The following is a 10,147-nucleotide window of genomic DNA, read 5'->3' as shown; positions in this document are numbered from 1 at the left end:
CGTGTTTAAGGCAGAGATTGATAAAGGGTTAAGGATTACGTGAAGAACGGGAGCGGGGGCGCTTAATGCCTGAAAGCACGTACCAGCAGGCTCAAGGACAGTTTCTACCCTGCTGTTGTCAAATTATTGAACCGAGTATGATAAGGAGGACTCCAGATCTCACAATCTACCTTTCCGTATTCCTTGCACCTTACTTTCTCTGTAACACTTTATTCTGCATTCCTTTATTGTTTTACCCCGCACTGTGTAAGGTTTTGATCTGTAAGAACAGTATGCGAGGCCTGCTGAACACAGTAGCATGGGACAGTGGGGGAAGAAGTTGGTCGGGGGAGGGGGTGAGTTTCGCCTGACGTCACAAGACCTGAAATTACAACACGGTCGCCGTCTCCACGGGACGACCCAATGCCTGAAAATACAACACGGTCGCAAGAATGGCCCGGACGGGGATTCCCTGCCCAGGCGAGGGGTTCAGGAGGATGACCGCAGGGTCGCCCACTGCACCCAGCAGATAGGGGGCGTGCTTTCGAACAAGAACACACACCCCACCAGCCGGCTGCCTATCCGAGTGGGCCGTTGCTTTAGGTGAGGTTGTCGTTCCCCAAATAAAATAAAAGTGTATAACCAGAAACACTCATTTCTCTTTTAAATGGTTTTCTTCACGCTGAGATGCGTCACGGGTGCATGACCGACTCCCGGAAGTCCAGGAGGTGACGGCACACGTCACATGATTCACTCAGCTGGGCCAAGTGCAGAGAACGACTCCAAAATGCGGAGTTGGGGAGCGGAACAGTAGCGAGAAGAGCGAGCGAGAGAGAGAGAGAGAGAGAGAGAGAAGGGGGTGAGGAGTAGGACAGCAGAAGAGAGCGAGAGGACGTTAGGCGATAGGGACGCAGACCTTTAACAGTTAGCTATATTGCAAAAGCGAGGCCTCAAGTCGCCGGTTTACTGCCCTGTTCAACAACAAGAGGCACAGTTAAAGTCATCTGACGGCGTGAGGGGGCTCCTCCACTACAGTGCGGCGGGCTCACGAAAAGGCCGGCTCTCCCCCGGGGAGAAGTGGGAGACTTTAACGCTGAACTGACGGGTAAGTTTAAACACAGAACGGTGGTAAATTTATTTATTATTGACAGGTACAGTGAGAACATGTCTTTGCGTGCTTGTTCATACTGATCATGCACTGGGGGTAGTTCAAGGGAAAACAGTGTCAGAGTACATACTGGAATTGGTTTATTATTGTCACGTGTCCCGAGATGCGGTATAAAGCTTATATTGCCTACTGTTCATACAGATCAGATAATTACACAGTGTAAACTGTTACATTTACAGAGAAGTGCAGTCCAGGTAGACAATAAGACATTAAGATATAGGAGCAGAATTAGGTGATTTGACCCATGGAGACTGATCTACCATTTCATCATGGCTGATCCATTTCCCTTTCAGCCCCGATCACCCACCTTCTCTCCGCAACCATTCACACCCTGATTAATCATCTACTACTACTATAACATTAAGGCTGACTAATCTCGAACCTGTCAACCTCTGGTTTTAGTATATCCAATGCCTTGGCCTCCACAGCCGCCTGTGGCAATGAATTCCACAGATTCACCACCCTCTGGCTAAAGAAATAACTCTTCGTTGCTGTTCTAAATGGACGTCCGTCTATTCTTAGCCTGTGCCCTCTGGTTCTAGACTCCCCCACTAGAGGAAACATGCTCTCCACAACCACTCAGTCGAGGCTTTTCAGCATTGGATAGGTGTCAGTGAGACCCGCCCCCCCCCCCCCATTCTTCTGAAGTCTAGTGAGTACAGGCCCAGAGCCATTAATCGTCATATGGTAGCCCTTTCATTCTTGGAGTCTTTCTTGTGAACCTCCTCTGAACCCTTTACAATGTCAGCACATTCTTTCTCAGATCAGGGGCCCAAAACTGCTCACAAAACTCCCAAGTGAGGCTCCACCAGTGCCTTATAAAGGCTCAACTTACATTCCTGCTTCTATATTCTGATCCTCTTGAAGTGAATGCTGACATTACATTTGCCTTCCTCGCCCCCGACTCAACTTGCAAATTAACCTTCATGAAATCCTGCACGAGGGCTTTTAAGTCCCTTTGTCCTTCAGATTTTTGAGTTTTCTCTCCACTTAGAAAATAGTCTGTGTTTTTATTTCTTCTGCCAAAGTGTGTGACCATACACTTCCCGATACTGTATTCCATTTGCCACTTCTTTGCCCATTCTCTGAATTTGTCTGTCCTTCTGTAGCCTCTCTACTTCCTCAACACCACTGCCCCCCCACATATCTTCATATCATCTGCACAAAACTATCAATTTCATCATCCAAATTATTGACGTGTAACGTAAAAAGAAGTGGTCCCAACACAGACCCCAGTGGAACACCACTGGTCACTGGCAGCCAACCAGAAAAGGCTCCCCTTAGCTCTACACTTTGCCTCCTGCCAATCAGCCAATGCTCTATCTATGTGCGTAGCTTTCCTGCAATACCACGCTCAGGCTCTTAACTTGTTAAACAGCCTCATGTGCGGCACCGTGTCTAAGGCTTTCTGAAAATCCAAGTACACATCAAACGATTCTCCTTTGCCTGTCCTGCTTGTTAAATAGAAACATAGAAAACCGACAGCCCAATACAGGCCCTTTGGCCCATAAAGTCAAAGAACATGTCCCTACCTTAGAAATGACTAGCCTTACCTATAGCCCTCTATTTTTCTAAGCTCCATGTACCTATCCAAAAGTCTCATAAAAGACCTTATCGTATCCGCCTCCACCCCCGTTGCCGGCAGCCCATTCCACGCACTCCCACTCTCTGAGTAAAAAAACTTACCCCTGACATCTCCTCTGTACCTACTCCCCAGCACCTTAAACCTGTGTCCTCTTGTGGCAGCCATTTCAGCCCTGGGAAAAAGCCTCTGTCTATCCACACGATCAATGCCTCTCATCATCTTATACACCTCTATCAGGCCTCCTCTCATCGTCCGCCACTCCAAGGAGAAAAGGCCGAGTTCACTCAACCTATTCTCATAAGGCATGCTCCCCAATCCAGGCAACATCCTTGTAAATCTCCTCTGCACCCTCTCTATGGCTTCCACATCCTTCCTGTAGTGAGGCGACCAGAACTGAGCACAGTACTCCAACTGTGGTCTGACCAGGGTCCTATATAGCTGCAACATTACCTCTCGGCTCCTAATTCAGTTCCATGATTGATGAAGGCCAATACATCGTACGCTTTTTTAACCACAGAGTCAACCTGCACAGCTGCTTTGAGTGTCCTATGGACTCAGACCCCAAGATCCCTCTGATCCTCCACATTGCCAAGAGTCTTACCATTACAGGTTTCCCCTGCCATCCGAAGGTAGAGCATTCCTATGAAATGGTTCGTAAGCCGGAAGGTTGTAAAGTGAAGCAATCACCGTTTATTTATATGAGAAAAATTTGTGAGCCAAAAATAACCTATCAAATTATGTCAAATAACACATAAAACCTAAAATAACAGTAACATATAGTAAATTCGCAAACATGAGGAATTCTGCAGATGCTGGAAATTCAAGCAACACATATCAAAGTTGCTGGTGAACGCAGCAGGCCAGGCAGCATCTCTAGGAAGAGGTACAGTCGACGTTTCGGGCCGAGACCCTTCGTCAGGACTAACTGAAAGAAGAGTTAGTAAGAGATTTGAGAGGGGGAGGGGGAGGGGGAGGGGGAGATCCAAAATGATAGGAGAAGACAGGAGGGGGAGGGATGGAGCCAAGAGCTGGACAGTTGATTGGCAAAGAGAGTGATGAGAGGATCATGGGACAGGAGGCCCAGGGAGAAGGAAAAGGGGGAGGGGGGAAAAACCCAGAGGATGGGCAAGTGGTATAGTGAGAGGGACAGAGGGAGAAAAAGGAGAGAGAGAGAAAGAATGTGTGTATATAAATAAATAACGGATGGGGTACTCCCTCCTGGCACTTATCCTTGTAAGTGGAACAAGTGCTACACATGTCCTTACACTTCCTCCCTCACCACCATTCGGGGCCCCAGACAGTCCTTCCAGGTGAGGCGACACTTCACCTGTGAGTCGGCTGAGGTGATATATTGCATCCGGTGCTCCTGATGCGGCCTTCTATATATTGGCAAGATCCGACGCAGACTGGGAGATGGTTTTGCTGAACATCTATGCTCTGTCTGCCAGAGAAAGCAGGATCTCCCAGTGGCCACACATTTTAATTCCACGTCCCATTCCCATTCTGACATGTCTATCCACGGCCTCCACTACTGTAAAGATGAAACCACACTCAGGTTGGAGGAACAACACCTTATATTCCGTCTGGGTAGCCTCCAACCTGATGGCATGAACATTGACTTCTCTAACTTCCGCTAATGCCCCACTTCCCCCTCATACCCCATCCGTTATTTATTTATATACACACATTCTTTCTCTCTCTTTTTTCTCCCTCTGTCCCTCTCACTATACCCCTTTGAATTTGAAAAAATAAAAGTGAAATTTGAAAAAAATAAAATTTGAAAAGGGAAAGGGGGAGGGAAAGAAGGAGTGAGGGAAAAGGTGAGAGAGAAAAAGCAGAATGAAAGGGAGTCAGGAAAGAGAGAAAAGGGAGTGAGGACAGAGGAAGAGGGGAAAGAAAAGAGGAGAGAGAGAAAAAGAGGTGGGAGGTTTGACCCGGCCAAACTTAAGAAATCTTGTTTTGGGTGGATGCTATGCGATGTGTCCCGTTACAAATCAGTACCATGAAAGAACAAACGGTTGACAATATGTGATTAAACAATTGAGCTTTATAATTATTAATTTGACTATATGGTTGGTAAAGAAACAAAAAGAAAGGGCCTACTCTTATGAAATAGTCTAATGCACAAACGTTGGAGCTTACGGTTTCATCCATTTGTTCCCATCGTCGCCCTCTGAGCGTAGCCGACCCTCGGACCCTCGCTCCTCAGTCCACTCTGTCCGGCTGTCTACCAGCGCTCTCCATTCATGTCCTCTCTCTTCATCTCTCCCCGACAAAAGACTGTGAAAAGCCCTCTTCCAGACCCAGAAGAAAGAACAACACTGCTCTCATTAGTTAACATACATGCCAAAGTCCCCGTTATCTCCAGTCATAACCCAAACATTGCTGCTACAGAGAAACCATTGCCTTAGCAGTGAAACATTCCAGAGAGGCCATTACATTAGGAGTGAAACCTTACAGCGTGTTATATATATATATCCTCTTTGGTTCAAGAGCCTGATGTAATAACTGTTCCTGAACCTGGTGGTGTGGGTCCTGAGGCTTTTGCACCTTCTGATGGCAATAGGGAGAAGAGAACGTGTCCTGGGTGGTGGGGATCTCTAATGATTGATGCTGCTTTCCTGTGACAAAGTTTTGTGTAGATACGCTCAATGGTTGGGAAGGGTTTACCCGGGACGGACTAGGCCGGATCTGCTACCTTTTGTAGGATTTTCCATTCGGGGGCACTGGTGTTTCCATACCAGGCTGTGATGCAGCCAGTCAATATACTCTCCACCACACATGTGTAGATGCTTACCAAAGTTTTAGCTGCCATGTCGAAATTCTGCAACTCCTCGGGAAGTAGAAGCGCTGCTGCACTTTGTTCGTAATTGCATTTCCGTGCTGGGCCCAGGAAAGATCTCTGAAATAGTAACGGCTAGTTGATAACCCTCTCCACCTCTGAGGAGTGGTTCATGGAGGGAGCAAAATAAAGGGGCAGAGAGGGTGTAGAGAGGAGAAAAGCATAAGAGAGATGATAAGAGAGGGATAGAGAAGAAAGGACAGAAGGAAAGGGTAGAGAGAGAGGGTAAGAGAGGCAGAGGACAATGGGGAGAGGGGTTTCAGACTTGGCCACTTTGGTTTGGAAACGAGATACAGGCAGGGTGGGTGGGAGTGTGGTGTTGGATGGAGGGGCATGGGTCTCCTCGGCAGCTGGGGATCTGGTTCACCTGTCCATACGAACCATGGCGGGCAGCAGGGCCGGTCCCTTCCCATTGACCCCTACGTCTCACTCTCCTGTTCCAGGGTCCGTCACTCTGAGCGTCCGTTCCTGAGGAGGGCCTCTCCCACTCTCAGCGAGGAGGAGGGTCCCTCCCTCCGCTGTTGGGAAGGAAGAGGGCCTCGCCCATTCCCAGCAACAAAGGACAGGAAGACGAGGAGGAAGATAATTCGACGGCAAGGAAGAGGAGGGGAGTGACGATGAATGCCATCGTGGCTCTATGCCACTTCTGCGAGCTGCACGGTCCCCGGACCTTGTTCTGCACCCAGGCTCTGCACTCGGCCCTGCCGCCGGGAGGGGAGCCGGGGGTGTGTGGTGCTGCTGATGACGAGGAGGGGGGCATCCAGATGGGGACACAGGCACGCAGCCCGGCTGATGGGGGCAGCGAAGCCTCAGGGAGCCCCGGTCTTAGGAGGGCCGAAATGTGTGAGGTAGATGGGCTTCACCGCCCCCTACTCCCTTCCCCATCACGACCGCATCCTCCGTCTCACATCTGCACCCTCCTCTCTGTAAACCCCCCCTTATGCCCGTGAATTCCCCACAAATCTCTGCCTTCCTCATTCAAGCTCTTCCCTCAACCTCTCCCTGTCATCCAGTTCAAACCTCTCCCTCACCCCCTCCCGATCTCCGTAACCCCTGCAGTCCCCGTCCTCCTGTAAAAACCCCTTCCTCGCTCCCTTCGTATCTCTAACTCCTACACTTCCCGTCCTCCTGTTTGAACCCCTCCCTATCTCTGTAATCCCTACACCCCGCCACCTGTTCAAACTCCTCCCTCATCCTCTCCTTATCTCTAACACCTACACTCCCCATCGTCCTGTTCAAACTCCTCCCTCAACCCTCCCTATCTCTGTAACCCCTATTCCCCGAACCCTTGTTCAAACCCCTCCCTCATCCGTAACAACCTCCTTTTCAAACTCCTCCCTCAACCCTCCTTATCTCTGTAACCCCTACACCCCCATCCTCCTGTTCAAACCCCTCCCTCATCCTCTCCTTATCTCTAACACCTACACTCCCCATCGTCCTGTTCAAACTCCTCCCTCAACCCTCCCTACCTCTGTAACCCCTATTCCCCGAACCCTTGTTCAAACCCCTCCCTCATCCGTAACAACCTCCTTTTCAAACTCCTCCCTCAACCCTCCCTATCTCTGTAACCCCTACACCCCCATCCTCCTGTTCAAACCCCTCCCTCATCCCCTTCTTATCTGTAACACCTACACTCCTTGTTCTCCTGTTCAAACCCATCCCTTGCCCCCTCCCTACATCTGTAACCCCCGTACTCCCAGTACTCCAGTTCAAGCCCCTCTCTCGCCCCCCCACCTCTGAAACACCCTCAGAACTGTACATTCCTTGTCTTCCTGTAAGAATACCTTCCACTGTACTGCCTCTCCCTCAGTCCTCTCCCTTGCCCCAGCCCCTCGTTCTCTGCCTCCTCTCCTTGCACCTCCACATTGTCTCTTTCCCCTGCCCCTCTCTCCCTTGAACCTGCCTCTTCCCCTCTCACCAACATCCATCTCGCCATCTCTCTCACGCTCTGTTGCTCTCCCGTCCTCTCCCCTTCCCCCCCTCCCATCTCTCCTCTGACTCTCCCTGTTGTGTTCCAGGGCTGCCGCTCCTTCTCCCTCGGCCACCCGGGTTACGTCAGCCTGGACCGGGAGGCCTCCATCGAGTACGTCAGCCACCAGCACCCCACCCACCCGCAACTCTTCATCATCGTCCGGCAGGCCTGCGTCCGCAGCCTCAGCTGTGAGGTGGGTCCGTGAGGAGGGGGCTGCGGGCCGTTTGGGGGGGCAGGGAGGAGATGGTGGTGTGGGGAGGGGGAAGGTAAAACCTTGGGGGGGTATCAGCAATGGTGGGACGCGGGGTGGTTTCATTGGAAGAGATTCATTAATACAGGGACCTTGCGCGCGTATATACACACACACACACACACACACACACACACACACACACACACACCCCTCCCCAGTCCCATGCCTGATCTCCCCATCATCCCTCTCCCCAGACCTTTCCTTCTACTTAACCCTGCCACTGCATCCTAAACCGAACCCCTCCCCACCCCACTCCTCCCTTTTCTCTCACCTCTCACCCTCCCCGCATCCCTATCCCTTTCCCGTGGTCGTCTCAGCACCCTCCCTCCCCTCTCCCGCTGTCTGCACTCCTCTGCCCCTTTTCTGCTGACCGAGGGGACGTTTATTCACTTGACCCCCCCGCCCGCCCCTGTGACTGGCTCACCGTCTGGCCCCCCTCTCCTCAGGTGTGCCCAGGCCGGGAGGGGCCCATCTTCTTCGGGGACGAGCAGCACGGCTTTGTCTTCAGCCACACGTTCTTCATCAAGGACAGCCTGGCACGGGGATTCCAGCGCTGGTACAGCATCATCGTGGTGATGATGGACCGGCTCTACCTCATCAGCTCATGGCCCTTCCTCTTCACCGCCGTCCGCGCCATCATCGGACAGCTGCAGGCCAGCGCGCTGAGGGTAGGAACCGCGGCGGGGGCACCCCCGCCTAGCCCATGGGGAAGTGGGGTGGGGGTGGGAGATGGACGGGGCAAGGGAGGGAGCGGGGAGGAGGGAGTGGAATAGTGTGTAAGGAGGGAGGGAAGAATGGAGGGTGTGGGGGGGGGGTGAGAGACCGAGGGAGGGGATGGATGTTTGACGGAGCGAAGTGAAGTGGTGGGGTTGGGCGAATGTGGGGTCTGGAGGAGGAACGAGTTGGGGAGTTAATCCTACGTCTCTTTTACTCTCCCCACCTTCCTTTTCCCCTCTCCCCCCAGGTGTTTGAGGCAGAACAGTATGGCTGCCCCCAGCGGGCCCACCGGATGAACACGGCCTTCACCCCCGGTGCCTTCCTGCACCAGCGCAACGGGAGTGCAGCGCGGTCTCTGCCGTCGCTCACCAACGCCAGCAACCTCTGGGCCTCGCTGCACAGCAGCTTCGCCTGGTGAGGGGGAGCGGGGGAGGAACAGAGAGGGCAAGGGAAGGAGAGAGAGAGGTGGATGGGTGGGAGGGGACAGGAAGGGGATAGAGGAGGAAAGTGGGCTGGAGAGTGTAGCGTAGGGAAGGGTTGAGAAAGGAGGGAATGGGAGGGAAAGGAGATAAGGAGAGGGATGATTAAGGCTTACAGGGAGCAGAGGACAACAGAAGTGTGGTTGGGCCCTTGTTCTCCCAATGCCAGCACCCTCCGGGCCTTCCTCCACGCTAGCTCCCCCGCTGAGGGGGGGAATTGGGAGAGGGGGTACGAGAGGTGAAGGCTCCACAACTGTCTGTGGCTATGAATTCCACAGATTCACCACCCTCTGGCTATAGAAATTCCTTTTCCTCTCTGGTCTAAAGAAATGTCATATTCTGAGGCTGTGCCTAGACTTCCCCCACTTCAGGGAAGATCCTCTCCACTCTAAATGGGCCTTTCAATATTCGATTCATCTCATAAGACCGTAAGATATCGGAGCAGAATTAGGCAATTTGGCCCATCGAGTCTGCTCTGCCATTTCATCATGGCTGATCCATTTTCCCTCTCAGCCCCAATCTCTTGCCTTGTCTCTGTATCACTTCACTCCCTGACCAATCAAGAATCTATCAACCTCTGCCGTAAATATTGGTAAAGACTTGGGGGAAGGGGATGTATGGTCTTCTATGGGACTCAGAACTGATCACAAAATCCTGATCGTGGCCTTGTAAGGCCTTGGCATTACATGCTTGCTTTTATGTTCTCATCTTCTCAAAGTGAATGCTAACGTTGCATTTGCCTTCCTCACCACAGACTCAACCTGAAAGCTAACCTCTAGGGAATCCTGCACGAAGACTTCCAAGTCCCTTTGCATTTCTGATTTCTGAATCCTGTTCAGAATGTAATCTACACTTTTATTTCTACCAAAGTGCATGACCATACACTTCCAGCACAGTATTCCATCTGCCACTTCTTTGCCCGTCCTGGTCTGTCCAAGTGCTTCTGCAGACTCAGATTCCTCAATGGTACTTGCTCCCTCATCTATCTTTGTATCACGTGCAAGCTTGGCCACAAAGACATAGACATCAGTTCCGTAAAAGTCATTTAGACAGGTATGTGGATAAGGAAGTTTTAGAGCAGGGGCTCCTGTCCTTTTTCCTGCCTTGGACCAATACCGTGAACCGAGGGGTCCACGGATCCCGGGTTGGGAG

At 51.5% G+C, this 10,147-nt stretch overlaps 1 protein-coding gene across 1 annotated transcript in view; it reads left to right on the top strand.

Annotated features, from left to right (window-relative positions):
* Positions 1–714: 714 nt before the first annotated feature.
* The window catches only part of flcn (folliculin), a 33,792-nt gene continuing 24,359 nt past the window's right edge, over positions 715–10,147 (top strand). The window contains exons 1-5 of the mRNA XM_063034978.1: positions 715–1,084; positions 6,018–6,422; positions 7,593–7,739; positions 8,246–8,467; positions 8,764–8,930. Of these exons, the coding sequence (XP_062891048.1) occupies positions 6,192–6,422; positions 7,593–7,739; positions 8,246–8,467; positions 8,764–8,930 (767 nt within the window). The 5' untranslated portion in view covers positions 715–1,084; positions 6,018–6,191. The remainder of the gene's footprint in view (positions 1,085–6,017; positions 6,423–7,592; positions 7,740–8,245; positions 8,468–8,763; positions 8,931–10,147) is intronic.

Source organism: Mobula hypostoma, chromosome 28 (genome assembly GCF_963921235.1).
Source record: "Mobula hypostoma chromosome 28, sMobHyp1.1, whole genome shotgun sequence".
In the NCBI taxonomy this organism is placed as follows: Eukaryota; Metazoa; Chordata; class Chondrichthyes; order Myliobatiformes; family Myliobatidae; genus Mobula; species Mobula hypostoma.
This window is presented reverse-complemented; position numbering and strand designations above follow the sequence as displayed.